Raw genomic sequence first — 23484 nt, 5'->3', positions numbered from 1 at the left:
TGGAAAAAACGCATATGCCAATATTCTTTTCCAATAACGCATCGCTGCCTTTTTGCATTCGCATATTAGTTACGGGACAATTCTTTAGAGAAAATCTACTTCTGCTGAAAAGAAAGCAGTACGTCGCCCATTGTTGTAAGAGCTGGAAATCATGACCCTTGTATCAATTTTTATTTTTTTAATCGCTGCTGGAGGTACAATTAATTGAGGGCGGTTTTCTAATTCCCATTTATACGACCTGCTAAGTTCAATCTTCAGAAATCTTCTGAGAATTTTCTAGACATCAATTTATGCAATATCTTACCAACTGCCGTCCTATACACGTTTTAAAATTACCTAAAAAAGTATCAATAATGAATGCTTTTACAGAAGAGATGAATATATGCATGACTGCTATCATGGTGATGCCTGAATTTACCTTTTGAAAGAAACTGCGTATGATTATATTTTGCAAATAATTTATGGCTTTCCTTTTGAGTGCCTTGTTTTTTGTTGTATTGTGTTGCTATTGTTTTCGTTTTTTTATATAGGTACTGATTGAATTTTTGATGCTAAACCATCTCTTAGACTTGCTACAACTGTTTTATACACACAGTGCATTTCTTTAATGTTCTCCCCTTTAATTTTTTTAACGGGTCAACACAAAAAATTAAAATTTGGGATTATAGAATTAATGCATGAATACTTAATTTTGAAGTGAAATTGACAGATGAACCTTTGAAGATGGCGACTGGACGCCATCTGGGAAAAAAATTGAATGGAAAGGGGGCTTTGTGACACATCTTTCTGAAGTCTAGTTCACATGTACTTTTTTTGTAACATTTTTCAGCCCTGTCCAAAAATTACGACCAAGGTGTCATTCGATTCGTATTTTTGCCTAGAAAGTTTAAGGAGAGGTCCGGAAACACGCCGATAAAAATTACAAAAGTTATAAACAATTAAGTGAAAAAAAAATGGGGCTTCAGTTTTTTCTTAATATCTCGGAAAATTTTCAAAATTTTGGAGTTGACCCGTTCAAAAAATGAAAAGGGTGGTGGCATTAAAAAAATGCACTGTTTGCACTCCTCTGTTTCTGATACCTCTTTGACCAGCCTATCATGAATTAAGTTCCACTTCAATGCAGTCATTATCCATTGCACTTATTGACAACAACCAGTAAATGAAACAACCATTATAATAAACGTTATTTTAATGATATTATCGCTACCACATAAATAACAAATATTTACAAAATCATCTGAAATAATGATTAGTTGACTTCGAGCGTCATCAGACTTAAATTTAATTATCACTTGTTCCTTCTAATAAACAGGAAGAGTCGTTTTCATATTGGAAAATTTATAGAACAATAAATTGGGCAGAAAAATCACATGACTCTTCGTCGTTCACGGATTTACTCAATAACATATCGTATAATGTTGACAGTAATTGACACTTTGTTGGATATTAATAAATGTGTCCATCTCTATGGAACTAAAGCAGTTTTTTCTTGAGCTTCACAAGACCGAACAAAGAACCAAACTCACAACAAAGATTATTTACATTTCATGAACTTTTATGACCCCAGTATTATGCAATAAGAAATAACTTCTTAGCAGTATTCATTTGGCATTCCTCCCAATTTGTTTAGCTCATAAAGAATACAATTCAACTACCTGCCACTTTGGGTAAAATAAGCCTCTATTCCTTGGTTACAAAATTCAATTTATTCACCACTGAAGTCGTTTATGAAGTGACGTGCAGTAGTCAAGAGGGATTGAACTGATTGAAGTACTGCCAGCAGTAAAGCAATGTGCAGCAGGAATGCAACATATTTTTGAAAGTTGTTCAAATTTCGCTCCATTGAAAAAAATGGCAGAACGAATAATCAATACTGCCATGAAGATATGACAGCTTTGCCAACCTACTTATTCTGTACTGCTTCTCATGATGAGAGCAAATATAATACCAATGGTAACACTGCCATGACTTAACCTTATTGTGATTTAAGGGCTTGAGTAGCAACAGTAATTTGCTTTGACATTCAAAGCTTGACAAGCTCGTTAATGAAACTAATTCGTTGAGTCTTGAGCACAGAATTCACAGCTTTGATAGAAATGCTATCAAACGTCGAAAAATTATATTGAAATTAGTGAGTCCTCTGTGGCCAGTTTTGAGTTTGAAGATCAACAAAATCCAACAGGGTTTGTTGAACTTCATAAAAGCAGAACAATTCTGGAGATTTCTTGGCAATTTGCTCTGATTCTTTTTCAAAGACAAGGTTATGACAAGTACGTCAAATGTCAAAGCTTCAGTGACTTATCTTTTCGAACATAGATCAGTAGAACGCAGATTGGAAGTTTTGAACCTTGAAGAACTAGTATATTCTCAAGATTCAATACTGATACGATGGAGGCTGAAAATGGAGATAACGATATTTCAAATCATATGTGCTGTTGGTTGTAGCCAGTTTTTCAAAACTTCACCACTCAGTGATTGTAAATTCTACTCCGATAGCTAAATTCACTACCCAGTGGGCTTAAATTGAGTTATATGTGTTGAACCACCCTTTTGTCATGGTTCGATATTTAAAACCTTAGCAATTTTAAAAGATGGTTCAATTCCGAAATCGTGACTAACGCACTTGATTAATATTGAAGCTTGAATATGAAAGAGGAATGATGAAAGTGACGGTATAATATCAGTGCTTTTGAACATTGCTGAAGGTTATGATGAAGAAAGATTTATTGTTACCCAAAGCGATCACATTATACATAATCTTACACCACTTATTCTAACACAGCCTTTTTTAAGTATTTGCCTAAATTAAATATTGTCACTTCCAAACATGTTTTTGTGAATAGAAATGATTCGCACTCACACGTTGATAATTCAAATCAACGTTTTATATACACTTATCGTCTACACACTTAATGGAAAAATCTTGTTCAACAGCCCAAAAATAAATATTGAGTTGACCATACTAATTATCACATTGTAGGAAATGTTCTCAAATGACTTTATATAAAATATGTTTTCAGTTCATATTAAATTCAGGTTATCATCAATAGAATATTCTAGTCGAATCAATAAATAGATAAAAGTCAGATGTACGAAAATTAGCAGGCTTCAACAAGAAAAAAGACGTGAATTGTGTTTCATTACATTACTTCACATATTAATCATTATTATCTGCGACAGTCTAATGTGATTTGCATGAATACATTAATGATACTTCTCAAGGACCGCATATTGAAACAAATAGTTACTGAATAAAAAACATGTTTAGGATTATCGTAAGGTCAAGATTAAATATTTGTTTCTCTCGAAATCAAAGATATTCAGTGAATTATATCATACCAGGGCATTCAGAACCAATTTCAGATTATATGTTGATTTCCCATGTTGATGATTCTTACACTGAAGATCATTTGAAATTCCAGGAAAACATCATGACATCCTCACCATAAAATAAAAGACCTTTACACTTTCCGGAAAAGAAATGATGAAACCGATATTATTCGTTAGTTCCTCTCTAAGGAAATGTTTCATTCATTAGAAACTAACTACTAAATTTTTCTGTCTTGCCCACTCTTTCAAACCACGCTCCAAAATGTAAATGATTTTTTTAGTGCAGAAAAAGTACATGAATGCATATACGACATATTTAAACATTCAATAACTACTTATACAAATATCTCTTCAACAAAATTTTAGCTATAAAGTCTTTGTTCCGTGATTTTGGAACTAACCATCAAATCGACCTCAAACACAAGTTGGCAATGTCTCACGCACGTCAAAACATCAAGAATAAATTAAGAAGAAGAAAATGTAATGATGCGAAATGAATAAGTTTTACAGTGCTGCCATTTCACTCGATTTTGAAAAAAACTACTGACAAATATTATGCAAATCTTGTAACTATACATTCATTAAAAGTTACTGATTAGTCTGCAACGGAGAAGTTCATCTCATTATCGATATACTATCTCTAAAGTATATTTTTCGTGTTTGTCAAGACTGATAGTATAAGAGTTTCAAAATCTTCGATAAACAATATTTCCGATATTCGTGTACAAGATAATATATATTTCACAATCAATTCCGCCTCAAGCAATCTTTGATTTCGGTATGTCTCGCAAAATCTCCGGAGTTGATTGTTTCCCCAATGAAAAATGTTCCGAAGACAGCGATTATTTTACAGTAACTAATTATAATGTTGAAAGAAAGTTATAAAATACTTGCAACATCTTTTGACTGTTTTAGCCTACGTGATATCAATCACATTCGATTATTTAATCGTTTTATTTCCATATTCGTCGAGACAGAACCAACCTCTTATAGTTAGGAGTTGCACGAGCTTTCTCTTATATTCGAAGATGATTCAAATGATGAAGGCAAATAAACGGTTACAAGTTTGATAATATGTGGCCATCTATCGACATTGTAAAAAATGAAAACTTTATTCCAAACATTTGACACGAATTATGGAAAGAAATAATTTCTTCAGTAGGTATAAACGTGTCCACTATATAGTGGAATGTAAATTTTATTTAAATTCTTGTTGTTTTGAAGAATGGCGTTCAACCGGGTCTATGAATATTATCGATGAAATAGCACAAACTCGAGGTTGCTTAAAATACAGAATATATCGTTGTCACGAGCTTCAAACAAAATTGAGGGATTCTCCAGATTTACGACAATGGTTTTTACTACACACGTCTCATTTAGAAATGTTTTCAATGAATCGAGGCATATTAGTACTGACGCCAATTTAAATTGATAATGTAATTGTTATAACATGCGGAAAATTTACAGATTCATCAACATGTCATTTGGAACAACAGCTATTTTGAATTGGATTATATTGTTCTGTTATCTTCTCGAACTTATCGAACCATGAATGTATAAAACAAAGTGTTAACTAGGTCGAATGTTTAAAAAAAGCACCATTATTGAAGACTAAGTACAAAGAAATAAACACTCACTTTAACTTGCGGAAAAAAGTTCGCAAAACAATATTTGGCCACACATTTTAAATTCAAATGTTTTACATGAATATCACATTTGCTTTCATCGATTTCGTCATATCGCAAAAATATCGCTAATTACCAAAATGAACGGACTTTGTGACATCATATTTACTTGAATTATGAGTATTTAATTTTTAGCAATTTCCCAGATTTTTTCAATCAAAATATCTTCTGAATCATTCCTTAACATGCCTAATTACAGTTCCAGTGCAAACTATAATGAAACAAAATTAATTTAACCTCAGATGAAGTCAAAATGACATCAATGTGGCGTTGAAGAATATTTTTTTTACAATTTCGACTATGTTCATGGGTATTTTCGAAATTGATTATGCTGTGACAAAGCTGCTCACTTTTTACATCCTTTATCCAGATATTGGAAAGTATCTGTACCCCATCTTCGGCCAAAAACCGGTACTATGATACAAATTCAATAAGAAAATATTCCATGAAGTCCATGAAACACATTCATTAGTATGATCAACTCAATTTGGTCAATTGAAAACCTTTATCTGTAAAAGAAACCCATCTCTAATCATCCATCCCTAGATGATTGATTTTCTCAGGAATCGCCCTTCTTGTGTTTTGTTTCCATTGAACAAGTTTCAGTCCTTTCAGGAACCCTTCAGGGCTTCTATAGCACACTTGGTTACCGACACAATAACAAACCTGTGAGTTTAGTTGATTCTTTGGTGACATATGGCAGTTCCTCCAAACACATCTTCTTTGATATGATTTTCCAACGTGGATTAGAATGATGGAAGGGTTTACATACTTCCAGTGCGTCAGCAGTCCATCTGATTTCACGCTCTGCGACAAATCAGCAAAGTTAATAGTTGGTGTCACATCTTCTAATACTCACAGAAGCATCTTCGTTGGGGCATTTTTTCGCCAGAACGTCAACATATGAGAGTCACTACATGAGGAATCAGCTCTAGCTTTCCCAAAATGCAACTGAACCTTCCTCGGTACGTTATTTCAACAGAAACTGAACACCTATTGATGATTTCGTGAGAAACAAGCTTTGATACTTCCAGGAACCTACCAAGGATTCAGCAGTCCACATGGTTCAAGGCATTGCGATAAATGAGCATGATCAATGAGATATTCGTGTTATTTCAGGAAATCATAATGTAAGAATTTTCCTTGGTAGGATTTTTCAACAGATAAAAGGCGCCAACTACCTCCATTACTTCCTGCTGCTGAAGCAGTCCATATGCGACAAATCAAAAGGATTAGCGAGTTCTTCGTGTCACGTCTATCATTTTTTCGGGAGGTTTCTTAACCACGGAGTAAATACATATGGAACACCACGTGAGGAACCATCTCCAGTACTTCCAAGGCAGTCCATCGCTGCCAACAATCGATTCTTCTTCTTCTTCACCTCTGTCGTCAGTCAACCCATCCAAGGGTTCGATCACAACGTCCAAGGCAAGGCGTAGACCTTGCTATCATCACCTAACACCAATCAAACTATCATCGAGTTCTTCACCGAACTACCCCTGTCATTCGCACTACCCTTGTAGGCCGCGAACAGATTGGCGACGGACAAAGTCGCGGGTGTCGCTGGCGTCGGCGGCGTATGCGGCGTCCAATCGCTGGAGTCCATCCGCTTGGCAGTGTACGTGGTGAAGTCTTTGACCTTCTTCAGCTGTTCCAAGGCCTCCTCGTACGTGGGAAGACCGGAAGCTGTGGTGTAGCTAGGCAGTTCCGATTCGGTGACTGTCGATTCTAAATTCGCAGCGTTTCTCGCTTCCATAACTGTAAAGAAAGAAACGGTCGTTAGTCTTAGTGGTTTTGGATGGTGTGAGTCAGAGACAGTTACTTTTGCGGTTGTGGAGATATCATACGAGACGGTCAATGATTAGATTCGTGAATGTCTTATAATTGCCAAACTTCAGCGACGTCATTTGATGATAATGGTGGAAACATCACAAATTTTAAGAGGCACGGTGGCTGGAAGTCTACCAATGTGGCTGAAGGATACATAGACAATTCACTTACGAACAAAATTGAAATTGCCAGATGAAAACAATTAATGTGAAACGGAAACGTCGCCTTTTTGTTCTGACAAGACTAAATCATTTTTTCCAAAGTTCAAACGTAGGGGGTCCGTAAAGTTCACAATTATCAAGCAATATATAAGAGTCAAAAGGTTAATTGCGATATTCACATCATAAAATGAGTTATAAAGAGTCAATATAATGAACTGCTTGTAGTTTGTTGATAATAATTCGAACACTATTCCAATAAAATATACCTAATCAACGAATATGGAGTTTTCAAAGTAACGAACAACTATCTGTAATTATGGAAAAAAAATCATTTCAAAAAACATAAATAAACGATATTCTATATCGCCGTGTCACGGTCTACTTACGTCAATGGATAATTGCTATAGATACACCCTAGCCTCTGTAATCAAAATATATAAATATACATTGACGAATTCGTAAATTTAATCTTCAAGAGAGGAAATGCACAGAATATCCAAGAACTAAACTGTAACGATGTTCCACATGAATCAAAATGTATCCATAAATTAACAAATGACATCGACAACTGTAATATTTTTTACTGTTCCAGCCAACTTTTAATTTTTGTTCGAACAAGTCAAAACGACTTCAGTATGGCAGTCGTTTTGACCTGATTCAGTCGTCTACAAGGGACATCCAAGGGACCAGATGTGTTTTAATTTATATACTTTGCAAGATTAATTATTTCGTATCTGAACTGTCACTGACGTTACTTTGGCAGAAACACTGAGTATCCAGCTAACCAATGAGGCTTTTCCAGTGATCACACTGTGAAAACATGCGGAGTGTTATCAAAACCCACTTTCTATGTCAGCTGTCATTTATTTCTATACATTCAACTAGAGATTAATGACTTTGGGCTTTTCCATTCTAGGTTGGCACATACTTCTTCGTCTTCTTCTTAATTTTGGTCCCAGCTTCTACGTATGGCGCTATTATGACCATACTCTTTTTTATTACGGTGTTGACTACAACAAAAACTTTGTCCGGGGAGTACAAGGATCTTGTTTCACACAATATTGTACTCAAATTTATGAAAGAACTTTTAACGTTTACATATAATCTACTCGAAAGTGACGTCACAAGCGACGATATGACACTTTGAAGTGTTTTGGTATTGAAACTTATTTATTAAAGTGCATTTATTCTTCACTGTACTTTTATTTCTCGATATACGTTGTAATTATAACAATTTTTTTAGGATTATAGAACAGTATTGCAAAATCTGGCACAGTAGTTTCTGAAAAGTATGGATGAATCTTGTGTATGTTGCAATGTTTCAAACAATAATCTGCGTAAAAACACTACAAGTACCAGGAAGTATGATAATTTACGATTGTTTACTGTTGGGAAACCATCAAAGAGAGGTATATACTCGTGTCAAAACAAATGTCGCACCGACATCTTGTTAAGGTAAAAGCCGATAGTGGTATTTTATGAGCGTTTGATTTCCATTTCCATGCCACGGTGTCATCTCATTTGTTTTTTTATGATTCGCACGGACGTGAATTGAATGGCATTTCTGAAACAACTGGAATTTGATCGTTACACCTAGAGGCGTTACACCTAGTCATAATTCTAAGATCGTATTACATTGTGTATGGGATTCTTGTCGGCGAGATTTCCTGTACAAACTTATTTCGACCTTGAAATGTTAATGAATAACGTATTTTCAATCGACTGTTTAATTTTTCGTGTCAACGTGAACTTTTCCTGTGAAGCAGATCAGCGAAAATGAAAATGAATTCATACTAAATGATAATATACTGAGTGAGCTTGTGAAAATAGAACAAATCTGTTTTTGTCCGGAAGAAAATTATTTTCATTGGCCTTTTCTGTATAGATAAGAATTTCGTATTGACAATTCATGAAACAAAATGGAGGCATGTTTTTTCTTATACAGGATCACTCGCCATTGCTCATTCGTGATTTTTGGCCAAAAACAACACCGTAATCATGCATCAGCCACCGTATTCACCAGATTTGACCCCCTGCGACTTTTTCCTGTTTCCAAGATTGGAGAGACCCATGAAAAGATGGCGTTTTGTGACGTTTAGAGAGATAAAAACTGAATCGCTGAGAAACAAGGACATACCAAAAATTAATAAATATTTGTTGAGAAAAATGAAAATTCAGCTCGTTTTTTTAACATACCTCGTAATATAGAACCAAAACCAAGAATGACACAAATCAAGACTTTTTCAAAAGGAAATAATCGACGTTATTCGTAGTGATTGTTTGAATTTGATTTTTAATAATAATCAATCAATCAAATGAATGACTTGTTGAGAATATTGAAGATGCTTCCGTATCTGAAGAGAAACTTTCGATTTTGTCGGTGAAATATTTGATTAATTTCCGTTTCCCAATGACTTTTCTCTAAAATGTGCGGACAAAAAGTAACCAATTTTATAAAACTCTGAAGTAAACAGGTGACAACTGTTTGTATTCATTTTCATATATTAATTCTGGATCCCTATAAAAATAGAGATTGATTATGATAATTTGATTCAAAGCAGGTGAAAATAAAAGCAGCTATCAATTTTGTTGTTCAATTGGATTAGAATCTGGGCCAAATGCGAGTCAATCCATTGATTAGATAGACATATACTTTATTGTCCAAGGAAATACAATCTTGTTGACAAAGCTTGCTAAAAAATCTAGTACATATAGCACTTCAAAGAATAAAAGAAAAAATTCAAAAACACAAATACCCAGAAACACAATTTGAGCAAAACTAAGTTCATATATCTAATAGATAAAATGTAACAATAGAAAATAAAATTTAACAAAGTTTGTAGACAAAATAGTTTTTATAGTCCCTTTCAGGAGTTACTCAAGCATTTGTTGATTCAAGTATAAATTGTTAATATTACAGCTGAAGGTGGGTAGGTTTGTTTCTTCAATATTAAAGCACAAATAGTTCTGGTTCTAAATCACTAGAGATAGTTTCTATCATATTAGAAGTATTTTTTACATGCCAAAGGAGCGTGGTATCATCTGCAAAGATCGTAAAAATTCCTTGAATTGAGAGAGTACCAAGGTCATTTACATAAATATGGAAAAGAATCGGGCCCAGTACTGATCCTTGTGGAACGCCCTATAAGATATCCTTAGTGTGTGATAGTTTTTCGTTTGATCTCACCGTTTTCTCGATCTGAACAAAACATTTGGTCTTGAGAATGAAAAAGTCTATTCTGTTCACAACAGAAATCGTTACATAAAAGTAGTCGAAAGTGAAATCGGCAAATTTCATTTAAAATACCAGTTTTTGTAGTGTCGATTCTTTCCCCCAAAAACCTGTTCAGAAGAGGTGTATACTTGTTTTCAATCAGAAATTATCATTAAAAGATATGCATTTTAATCTCGTTGGAGAAACTTATTCTTTTTGGGACTTTTATTCGCGGTTACAGAGCGATGCCATGAGAATAAATTACAGTTATTTTTAGCTTTATGAATATTTATTTCCTGAGAATTGTCCAAACATTTTTCTCACACATGTCTGAGAATTCTCTGTCAATGTTCTGAGGCAACAAACAACTATTTTTTTATGTCAGTGTCTTTGTAATTTCAGCAAATTATAGTAAACGGTATGTTTCGTAAATGTGGCTTTTATTAAACATTGAAAAAACAAGGAAAAATAGTCCAAGGTGAAGCTAATTATTTCACGGAGGATTTCAAAATCACCACTCTAATTGTAACGACATTCTGCATGTCATTAGGGCTCGTTATCCACTTAAATATATTGCAGGACAAACAGCAACAAATCAGCATCAAACACAGCATAAGAGGTAAAACATCCATTGAGCACCTCAAAAAAAAAAACATCACCTGGAATCAGTTATTTCCGAACACAGATAATTTTCTCCGGCAAATATGTGAAAACTAGCGATAATGATCTTTCAAAAAACCAACTCAATTGCAACCTTTCTTCTTCTCCTCATCATTCACATCTTCCCGACCCTCTGTAAAAAACTTCTACCGCTTCCAAACATTTTTCTGACTCAGAGTATAATCACCGTATGCCACTGTCAACATTTCAAGTGGTTTTTTTTGTCTGACCCTTCTGGACCTGTACGTTAAGGAGGTTGCGTTAATGGTCATGTTACGATTGCTCACGGCTGGTTTGAACCTCGAACCAGGGCGTGCTAAAATTACTATTATTTCCATTGTGCATAAAAGTAGTCAAAAGTTCATTTTTTCAAATGGAACCCCCTGTATATTACTCGGTAAATTGAAACATTGTGAAAAATGCTTCAAGATGATATATCATGTCCCTATACCTAAATCGTCAAGTTTTCTCAATAAAGTCGCTTCTTCTAGAAATATAATTTTTTTTTAGAATTTGGATTTAAGTAGCAGTGGAATTATCAAGCTTATAGCAGTTCGGTTACTTTTATAAGTAATCTACAAAGAGTTATCGACGGTGTTTCGAATCATCTTCCAAAATTAATGCAAATATCGATTATTCAAACGAAGTTCTTATGAAATTATTCATTATACACATGAACAAAGTGATCAAATCATTTCAGAACGTGTAAAAAATTCAACACAACGTATCCTGAATTAACACCAATGAACGAGAGAAAGTTTGTAAGGTTACAAAATAATTTGCTTTACTATGGCTCAAAGTTTCCAGGGAACAACTGTACCAAAAATCAGTAATTTCTAGGTAAAAAGTAAGATTTTGTGGGCTAAAACATGTGAAAGTACAGACAATAACAGAATAGGATGATTCAAAATAACAAAATTGTAAACAAAATATCACATTTTCACAATAAATGCTGAAAATGTTGTCCATTACATTCTAAACACTTTAAAATGTTTTTTGTACGCGACTTGTGGTTGCTTTTTCAATTTCCTGGGGATCCAGATCTTCAATACTCCGCACTATTCGCCGTCGCAATTCTTCTTTGGTAGGCACTGGAGTACTGTATACCCTTTCCTTTGAAACAACCCATAAAAAAGTCAAGTGGCGTGAGATCGGGTGATCTCGGTGGCCAATCCCACGGCCCTAAACGCCTAAACCAATGATCGTCGAAGAGTTCGTCAAGTTTCCTGGAAACTTCCTAGGTGGAATGAGCTGGCGCTCCGTCCAGTTGAAACCACGAATTCCTATATTCCTCTAAAGGCAAATTTTCACGAAAATCGGTCACAGTCGTCCTTAATATTTGGAGATATCTCTCTGCATTCAGTGTGTCTTCATAAATAAAAAAGCTAATTTTATTGTTCTTCAGAATACAGAAAACATTCAGGTCAAATTTTTCTTGAAAACCCAATTCTTTTGTAACATGAGGATTATGATCAGCCCAAAAATGTTTATTCCTTCTATTGAAAATACAATCCCTCGTAAATTTTGATTCGTCGCTCCAAATTATTTTTGACAAAAATTCCCCCGATCTTCCTGTGTATGAATCAAAAGGGATTCACAAAAATGCATTCTACGTTCGAAGTCTTCTGCCTTTAGAGCTTGAACTTTGGTAAATTTATACGGATGCATTTCGTGATTTTTCAAAAATTCGTTGTACTGAAGCATGAGGTACACCTAAATCTTGCACTGTGAATGGAAGCTTCTGGATATGCATAAAAATATGCCAAAACGTCAACAGTATTGTCCTCATTTGAAGTAACAGGTTTTGGCAATGGTTTATTTCAGTCGTACTTATGTAACAGAACCCAATCTGTGTATGTGAATGGAAACATGTCTGACAATAAAACTATCAAGAATGGTGTACCGCAGGAATTCGTTCTGGGACCATTGCTATTCTTGATATATTTCAATGACTTCAGTCATTTCATGTCATCACGTAAATGTGTTCTTTTCGCAGATGACACAACTCTAATAAAGTCTGAGAAAAACATAATCGAATTAGCATCAATTACTGATGATACTCAGAGACAGGCGTCTCTGTGTTTCACAACAAATCAGTTGAAATTAAACGAAAGCAAGACCCAGAAGGTCTTGTTTACGACCTCAAATATTGAAACCTCTGAAAATGGCGATGATACTGCCAAACTACTAGGACTCACCCTTGAAGGGAATTCATCATGGTATGCACACATTGATAAACTGAGTGAGAAGCTGTGTAAGAGTATATTTGCTCTTCGACAGCTAAATAGAGTATTGTCTCTTGACGCCCTGAGAAGTTCATATTTTGCTTTGTTCCACTCACTTATGAATTATGGCATAGTTTTGTGGGGTAATTCCTCTCACTCCATTAAAATCTTCAGACTTCAGAAAACTGCAGTCAGGATATTGATGAATGCCAATTATAGAGATCACTGTAAGCCGCTTTTAAAAAAATTGATATACTATTCATATATTCATAAGATGAGTGTATAAACATAAAAAAAATCACTAACCCCTTCATATTCAACCCGCTAAGTTTAAACATTCACCTCATTTTTCCAACAGACCTGATACGACTTTCCTCTTGTGGGTATTCCCCAAGTTTTCTCGTCCTACAAAACATACATCGCTTTTTCATAATCGTCGTGAAGTTAATCACTTTACAAACAACTAGTGAACTAGATATGGTGTTATCAAGACGTACTATAAATAACTTTCCTTTTCCTTGCCACAATTCCACTTAAAGTTTTGAATATTACCTATTTAAAACTATTGATATTAACAGTAACTGTTTCTGTTGGCAGTTTTATTTATCCTACAAATTACCAACGAACTTCACAAATGCTAGTACAGAATTAAATAGCTGAGGGCACGGCTCTAAAATAAGCTTTGGAAGTAACCTGCCAACATGTCGTAGAGTGAAAACAGCAACAAATTTCATTATCACCAATATATGAATCGGAAATTCAAATAAAACTTGATAAGTCTCACAATGACGTGGAAATACAGTTGAAATGATTAACGTAAAAGTGTCAACAGGGTTTTAATTGAATTTACGTTAGATATTGGTATCATAGCTTAGAAGGGGCATAGAAAGCATTTTTCAGCAAAAGGACATCAATTTAATCGTGGCTATGACGTGTTACATTTTGAAGAGAAAAGTTTGGGACTCAACAGAATACCGAGTGTTTCCTAACTACGGTACGAAACTTAAGAGGGTGATTGAGATTGAGATACAGTGCGTTGAAGTTTGAAAATAAAACGGTATTTATAAGATATCATAAATATCCTTACACCAACTTGGTTGAAATTTGCTACAGTTATTTGGCCCAATAAGGTGCTTACTTAGCCCTAACTAGATTGAAATTATTAGGTCCAGTGGAGTCTCAGTGGCTTGAATAAGGTATTGTATGCCGAAACACGTGTTGCGTATTTGTAAAAATCTCACAATAAAGTGTCTTTTAAATAGTTTGAACATTACTTGAAAAAAATCACCGTTCTGTCCAATTCAAATGTATGAACATAATCTTCATGAACCTTTATCATCACAATCCGTCAACAATTCTGTTTGTCTGAAGTTTGTTTATCCACCTTGGGTAGGAAAAGGACCTAATGTATTAATAGCATATCCTGATAACCTCGTATCTGATCCAGTAATTGTTTTTGTTTACTGAATGAGTAACTTTCCAATTGTTATGCGGAATTGAGGAATATTTCATACAGGACGGGAACTTGGGGAACATTAAGGCATGGAAAAACCGCTGTTGCTACATTGTTTTCGGACTTTATTATGAATTATTCAATAAATTATCATCATTAATATTTACGATGGAACCGTTATCAGTTTTTTTGGAAATACTAGCGTTTTCATTCAGTCTCCGTACCATTATTGTATTGTTTTTTAAGGGGCTGTGGTTCAAAAACTGTGATATCCTCCAATGAGGTAAAATGTTCCTTCTCCTTTGTCTGATTTATGTAAATGATGTTTCAAAGCATATGATTATTGAATAATCATTCTCCCTTTCAACTATCCCTTTTATTTTTTCGATTCATAACCATTGTTCTATTTTTTTCGATCTTGTTAGCCTTTTTCATTTTTCCACCTTTTTTTCTTAGTCTTCCTTTCTTTCCTTTTTTAAATCTTTCCGCTTCTTCCAGAATGGTTTCTTGATAAATATACCACCATTTTTCACTTCGTTGATTTCTTGGGGCCATATAAATTCTCTCAAGCCTAGCTATTTAGTAATTTCTGGGTCAATTTCCTGCTAGCTTCTTTTTTTTTATTCGTATTCAAAACACCAAATGTTATACGTTGTGTGGCTTCAATTCTTGTACCAGCTGTATTTTATAAGGTTTCACACCCAAATCCTTTCACAAAATTTTCCACGTAGTGGAGTAACAGAGGCCCAATTGCTGTGAACGTTGGCGAATCCATATTTCACGGTCATCACGAACACTGGCGGATACAGCCGCAATATTTTCTTCGGTCCTCACTCTACGTATGCGTGTTGGAGGTTTAATGTCCAATAATGTAAACTGGGTTCGAAATTTAGTCACAAGCTTCCGAATAGCTCCCTCAGTAGGCCGACGAAACTGCCCATTAATTGGAAGAAGTGCACGATGCACTTTCTTCACCAGCTAAGAAAAAAAAAGTTTTTTCTAGACTATCAGCCTATTTTGTTTTATATAAGTCAAATATTACAAATGTATCATGTACTTATTTTGATACTTCCTGTTGCCTAACAAGTAAGTAATCATAAACAATTTTTCAAATTTCATAACCTTAAAATGAAAATTCTCAATTTTCACTTACTTTGAGGTGAGCACTGATGATGACGAAAGTCGAAAGCGCTTTGCAATAACTTTATAATTATTCACTTTTATACAAAAACCTCTTCCATTCAAACTGAACAAGTTTGACAAAGACACAAGACACGATTCACGTGTGATCTGTCAAAAACAATGTTGCCAAAAAAAAAACAGCAAAAAAATCACTCATTACTTGCAAAAATAACTATGAAAGATATTTCCAAATTATTGTGGAATTAAGTACGAGAGGTTAGGTTAGGTTAACCTGTAAGGAGGCCTGTTATTAAATTCACTATACCAGCGATATACTCTGTGGTTTTGTATGGTGCTTTATCGCCATACAAAGAATAAATTCATCAACACATTCTTGTTGAGATACTCCTCGTCGAAAGTTGTGAAAAATAATCCAGCAAAAACATTCTCTTGAAATTTCCATTTTTTTAGGCAAATTAAGTTTCTTAACTCCCTGTAAACTGTGCTACCAGATCCCGAAATAGTCCCCCATCGAAATGAAAAACGTCCTTGAAAAATTATGCTGATAGGCAAAAAACTTTCGAATTGCTTTATTCCTTTCATATTATCAAATCGTGAATAATCTCCAATGGCCATAAATCATAATGTTTCAAATAAATATATTATCGAAGTCGGATTCGTGCCAGTATATCATTTCCAAGAGTATACGTCAGAATTTGGAGCTTATCTTTGTTGTTTAACATGTTATAGCGATTAAAATATATCGTTAGAATTATTACTCCTGGTTATAAGTAGCCCATTGCCTTGAATTTGTGGCATTGGAAAGTGTGTTAGGAATTCGTAGAATACATATATATGGACAAAAAATATAAACTTGGGCATTTGTCCGGGGACTAGTTGCATACAGAATCATTTTACAGTTCGTTTTGGCTTTCAACAACGATTGAATATACGCCCGGAACCAAATAAATAACATTCATGAATTCAGTCACCTACTTCCATTATAAAATGAAAGATACAAAATGAAGAAAACATAGATAAACTGTATTCTTTAACTACACTCTGTATAGAAATTGGATTTTATAATAGCACCCACAACGAAATCATGACCTACTCAACCTATTTGTGCCCACCTATTAGATAAGACATGTGACAAGATCTAGTTTTTGTCCGATCAAAACTAGTTTAACAGACAATGTCTGATTCAATAGAGATCCATTTGCAGAAAAAAATACGCCTACAGCTATACCAATTACGTTATTATAATATAGACATCTACGAGCAATTATCTCCTATTTTGGAAACGACTAGGGTATTGGCTCATTTAATAAATTCCTTAGTGATAATAGCTGAAACGCTGGCATTTCATATCGATCACTCAAAGAAATCGTGTTGATAACAGCATATTTTGACTATTTATTTTCGATTTATCAGTCTGTTTCTTACACGAGAAAAGTTGTTTGTTTTAATAAATGTCATTTGTAGAGTCCCACAGTTCTATTTCGAACAAAGTTTTTACCTCAGGGTGGACGTGCATACGGTTAAATACAGGGTGTCACAGAAGCAGCATCTCAAAAACTACTTGAAATGTTGACAGTGTCATACGGTGACTGAGCTCTGAGTCAGAAAAATATTTACAAGTGGTATAAGCTTTTCATAGAAGGTCGAAAAGATGTCTCAGCCACCTTATTTACCAGATTGACCCCCCTGCGACATTTTCCTGTGTGTGGCAAAGTACTTTTAATGAAATGATAATCATACATAATTATGTAAATAAATTATAAGTTTCTCAATGCAATTGCTGTTGCCGTAATTTGATGATACCAACTATTTCAGAAACTTGTGATGTTTTGCATTAAATTTTCATCTGTGTAGTAGTATTTTTTCTCAGTAAAATGCCAAACAGATACCACAAATGCACTAGGTAACGACTGTTCTATGTTCTGTGAGTGGAAACAATTAGTATTTGGACTACTACACTTCAATTAGCAAGAATTCCAAGGGCACTGGTATAACTATTAAAAACTGCAAGTCTTTAATTTTCCGCGGGTATCGTATGTGTACCAAAGTAAAACTCGTTTCAAGTCGGTAACCTTGAACTTTTCTGGTGACATAGACTTTTTTCTATACAAAGTGAATTGCAAATGGATTAGTTCCAACAAAAGTCCATATGATAAGTATTCAGCATACTTTTTTATTAAGAAATGACTATAACTCGTTCAACGTCTTGTTCCAAATAGTTGTTCAAACGAAACAAGCATCACCAGAGAATGTAATTACAGCTAACTTTTTCAACTTTAATCTGCGCCATAAATGTATAATAATAATGTGTGAAAACGGTATAATTTGCGTATTCTAAAAATGCTTCATTGTGTGATTTTCACTAGACATGTCTAGTGGGATTTTCAATAAAATATTCGCAACACGTGTTCAATAATAATAATAATGTCTACGTGACAGAAAAGTACTGAATGGATCATGTAAATTCCTCATGAGAGAGCAGGAACGAGGTGATCACAATTTTGTCGCCGAGTTGGAACCCTCTCAGGAAAAGGACCACATAAAAGCCGCAGAAATAACTTCACTCCTGCGAAAACAGAAGGAAAAACCAATTCATAACCTGCCAGGATGGCGCCTTTGACACTAAAGTCTAGCGTTCTTCACGTTTGACCAATATAGAGTTTGGGAAAAATACACTCTTTCTTTCTGATACTTTACAAGGGTCTTCATTGTTTTTAATGTATCCATGCAAAGCCTAATTTGAATGGTGAGAAGAAAAACGTGAAAAGGGATTATCAATAACGCTTTTTTTCCCCAGTCTCCCGAAAAAACAGTGAAAACTCTGCAGCACACTATGTTATTGACAAAGTTCAGCCCTTCCTTCCCTCCTGTTAGGCAACAGACATTTGTTAACAAAATTTACAGGAGCAGACAGGAGGAAACATTATTTTCAGTTTGTAACAAGTTTAGGGCAACAGAAAATGAAAGGAAAGTACTCTGAAACAACAACAAAATGTATGAGGTCACACGACTGTACAATAAGCAGTTACAGCGGCCAAAAAGTCGCTAAATGAATGTACATAGCGTGCCTTATTTTTTGAACAAACCTCGTACATACTGTTTAAAGGACAAAATGCCATTCAGATTTTTATGAACTTGCACGAGAATCCCCACCGGTTTTTCATCTTCAGTTTATGAATTTATTTTATGCTTGTTCTTTCCGCGAATCTTCTGCGTGTTAATTTCCAATTCAAGTAAACAATTACAAGGAGGTACATTTAATGTAGGTAATAGAAAACTCCGGAACTTCTAAGAAAGCACACCTGAGCAAAAATTTTATGAATTTACGTGGTTGTATTCCTCTAGAACGCTGTGATTCATTTCATCGGGCCTCAGGCGCTGTAAATGTTTTTCATGACATTGTGTCATATTGCACAACCATTTTGGGAAGATGCATCATTTCTGAAGAAGCAACTTGTATTTTAATTTTCGTCTGACCGGATTTTAAGATATTAGTGCAATGCCCTAGTTTATACTGGGAAGTACGATGACTGTCTCATGATGTACGGGATGTTTTAATTATTGAGAACGAAATGACGTAGCAAGGAACGTTATTCATCGAAAATTATCCGCAGAAGGCCAATATTTGTAGGATTACTAGAGAAGATGAGATGTCTACAACAATAGCCCTCCCACCCTCAACTTTTGAATAATAATAATGAATCTTCATTTTTCTTTTTGTCAAAGTCAAAAACTTCTTACTTATACCCATACATTCTTCGAAACGATAATGACAGTTAACAAGAAAATCCTGGAGTTTTCTTTTGAAAATATGCATGATTTTAGATTATTTTATAATATCTGGAGGAAAATTACAAGCACGTGGAGCCATCTGATCGGGTGATTCAAAAGCTACTGGTAGAAAAACAATGCCTTTTTGTCTCGTATCAATATTATGCCGATCATACACTTATTTATACGAACAACTTATTTCTATTCCCGAAAACAGACAAACAGGAGTCAAATTAAAAGACGAGGAACAGTTAGAATTCTAAAAGTTTTAAAAGCATTTCTGCATGAATCACAGTAATTTATGCCACTAAGATTCGTATGAGTTTGTTTTGTTCTATAAAGACATCAGAGCAGCGAAAGCAGCAGAGATTTGTCAGAGATAATAATCGTAGTGTCATCTGCGAATATTGTTATGAATATTCAGGGCGTTGCATACTCCAATTCATTTTTTACAATACAAACAATATGGGTCCCGATAGCGACCCTTGCGGTATTCCCAATTCGGAGAGGGCCATGCTGAAGGTTGCATCCATTGAAAAAACTTTCCTTCGATTGATAATTCGCAACATTTCAAGTAAGAATTCGGTAGTCATTTATACTCGTATAAAAAAACAAACATTCTGAAGATTTCATGACCTTAAACTACATTGTTCCCATGAATTGTTAAATTTCGCGTGTCCAAGAACAAATGTTGCTATTAATATTATTGTATGTATCATTTCGCACAGATTGACCTATAAATGAATTACTAATAGTCAGGAAACTAGGTCTCGCCATATGACTATGGATGAAAAATAGTTTGTAGGTTGTGATTTCGTTACGTCAAAGGTCAATGATTCACTTTGTTATTGTCGGTGACTGGCTAATCCGTCTACTTTGTTAAACGTAGTACGTCAAATAGGGTGTCCCCAATCTGGAGTGTTTTATGGGAATCAATCTGTGACAGAAAAAAATCGGAATTGAGGCACCAAAACATAAATCACCCATCAAACCTCTATTGAGTAATATGTGTTTTCGTCTGGGGGTTATTCGAAAACTGTTTGTACAGCACCGACCTGGTAGGAATCTTATGGGACTAGAATCGGGCATTCCTGGTGGCCTATACAAGAAGCCGCAGATGTTGAGTAGTCTTGTCGAGCACTCATTGATCTTTCAATTATTATAATTGCATTCACCGGTTTTTTTTCTAAGTATCATGCTCTTTACGACTGAATTTGTTCATAATTGGTTTCTACGATAACTTTCAAGTGGTATTTATCAAAAACTTGTTTATTGTGCATTTTGCCGTTTCTCAATCTCAATAAACATTCATTGATGTTTCAGGCTAGTCCAGAACATTCTAGCTAGACCCGTTAGAACTAATTTTGAGAGATTTATTTCATCAAAATATACTACTCTCTTCAAAACATTCAGTGTTTTCAGTGTTTTTTCTAACCATCGAAGCAGTTCTAGTATGCACTTTTTGGTTAGTTCTTGAACTTTCTCGGCAATTTGGTTTTCATATCCGCAATCGTCGCCAAACGCCGTGGTTTCATGGGTGTCTTCAATCTTGGAACAGGAAAAACTCGCAGGGGTCAAATCTGGTGAATACATTGGCTAAAGCATCATTACACTGTTGTTTTTGACCAAAAAATTACGAACAAACAATGGCGAGTTAGCCAATCGATATGCCGGCATCTTCATAGAGATTTCACGATTCGCCATAACAAATTTCTTCACTTTGCCAACATTTATTGTGTTATTACGTTCGACAAAAAATAAATACGTCTTTTGCAAAATTATTAACGATTGAAACCACATTCATTCAATTCCTCCACAATAACATTCATCATGGGTGGTATGTATACGATTTTATAATTCATTATAAACTGGTTCAATGCATGCCGCCATGACGGAAACAAGGGTCAACCGCCTTGTACTTAAGGTCGGACTACTAGTAAATTGACCTGAAACCGCAACTTCATAACCTTCATTTCTCACTGGTCTTTCAATAATCCTTTTATTATTCACAGATCATACCTCAGTAAATTTCTTTAGTAGCCCCAGAATACTCTGCTTTATAATACAGTGCATTTTTCCAATGCCCCCCCTTTTATTTTTTGAACGAGTCAACACAAAAAACTGAAATTTGGGATAATGAAATTAATGCATGAATATTTTATTTTGAAGCGAAATTGACAGATGAAACTTTTGAAATGGAAACAGGGCGCCATCAGGGAAAAAAATTAAATGGAAAGGGGGGTCTTGTGACAAATTATTTTTGAAGCTCCTGACGAAAACTCATTATCCCAAATTTCAATTTTTTGTGTTGACCCGTTCAATAAATAAAAGGGAGGGCATTAAAGAAAAGCACTGTATACATCTGCATCCAATTACTTGTAATAAAAATATTTGGTTTTTTCTGAGAGAACTTTTTATCTACTACGAAACTGATAAAAATATGTATGTGCTTATTGCTCTACTGAAATTATTATTATTCGCTGGAAAGAACTGAGAATCTCTTCCCGGATAGCTTTTGCTGGATGTATAACAAAATTTGATTAGCTATAAGATAATTTTTAAACATTTTTTTAAGGTTTTTATCATTTAAAGACAATGCCAATGAAAAATCCGTACTGTTGGGACAAGTATCCTTGCTTTCAAGCAATGGAAAGCAATGAAAAATGCTTGAAGAAGCACATATTTTGAAAGACACCAGTTTCCCAAACTCCTACCGACAAAATATGAATGATTTCCCAGAAATTTGAATATATTTTAGGAACGGAACATGCCAAGAAAATAATTTAGGCCTTCATTGGCGATTCATCTCATTTGCAAGTAATATCGCCTTTGTGAAACTTTTTAGATATCAAAATGTGCATGTGAGAAACATTTTGCTTGTGTTTGAAATGCATATAAGTATATGAAATCACTAGATGAAATTTTGGACACGTAAAACCTAACTATTTTGACATCCGCCCATGAGTAGTAGCAACAAAAGACCATGTCTTGTGCAGAACACAGTAGAAAGGATTGTTTTTTCATTGTATTCGAATCTTCTGTAAAAAACCGATCAAAAAATGCCCTTACCTCTGGTCTTCCACTGCTGGAACTTGTGGTAGATGAGACACGAACACATAAAACACACACAGCTGAGCACCATGAGGGTGAGAACGATACCCACCCAAACGTCCGCCAAGAATTGTTCATACTCCGGGTCAGTCACCCCGGTGGCTTTGGAACTATCGCCTGAAGAAGGCAGGAAAACCGTCGAAATGTTGAATTCGACGCTGGTCAAGTCATCATCCCCGAACCTCCCGGGGATTTTCAGCTCGAAAATATCCTCGTCCGTTGTTAACATGTTGAACAGTGTCGGCAATTCACCGGCAAAGGCTGCACTGAGATTAATCGCGATCGAGTCTCGCTAACAGGCTGAATGTTACTGATTAAGACGTGTCAAGTTGACGAACGGATTCCCACTTTGGAGTCGGTACCACGTAGGGGGTTTTGCAGTACCGTGCGGTACTCCTGACGACGTGAGTCACCTGAAATGGATTTTCTTGCTCCGAGTTATGTACAGAGTGAGCCAAATTGGACAGTTTTCAAACTCAGTTCTCAAACTAGACGGATGAAAATTGATGCTTGGGTACAAATTCGGCTTAGCGTAACCCCGCTAGGTGGCTACCTTGTATATGAATCGACATTACTTTTGATTTTGAGTTGATTCACATGACCCCTAACGCCCGGAAAGGTGAAATACAAAAGTCAGGGTCCGCAGAGATCAAATGATGAAGTTGTTCCATAAAGTTGTTCCAGATGGCTTAAAAACATTATATTTCCATGAAAAGAGGCTCCGCACCTGACCTAACCTAAGCCAACCTAACCTACCTTTTTTTTGGCGGGTGGAAAATTCTTTAAGAATTGCCAGGTACAGGTTCATCCCTTCCCTGGGTATATAGGACTCCGGTCGTGACCATTTACCCACTAAAAACCACCTTGGCGCTTCTTACACATGGAACCTAACCTACCTAAC

The 23484-nt window shown here is 35.1% G+C and overlaps 1 protein-coding gene across 1 annotated transcript; it reads right to left on the bottom strand.

Annotated features, from left to right (window-relative positions):
• Window positions 1-1171: 1171 nt before the first annotated feature.
• On the bottom strand, window positions 1172-22925 carry LOC111517153 (uncharacterized). Its single transcript, XM_023173220.2, has 2 exons — window positions 22542-22925; window positions 1172-6773 (listed from the first exon to the last, which is right to left on the bottom strand). The coding sequence occupies exons 1-2, from the start codon at window positions 22810-22812 to the stop codon at window positions 6481-6483; spliced, it is 564 nt and encodes a 187-aa protein (XP_023028988.1). The 5' UTR covers window positions 22813-22925; the 3' UTR covers window positions 1172-6480.
• Window positions 22926-23484: the final 559 nt, after the last annotated feature.

This window comes from Leptinotarsa decemlineata, unplaced genomic scaffold, assembly GCF_025532065.1.
Source record: "Leptinotarsa decemlineata unplaced genomic scaffold, Ldec_3_MD MMD2_P_RNA_scaffold_5, whole genome shotgun sequence".
Lineage (NCBI taxonomy): Eukaryota > Metazoa > Arthropoda > Insecta > Coleoptera > Chrysomelidae > Leptinotarsa > Leptinotarsa decemlineata.
The sequence above is the reverse complement of the archived record's forward strand: the minus strand, read 5'-3'. Positions and strand labels throughout refer to the sequence as shown.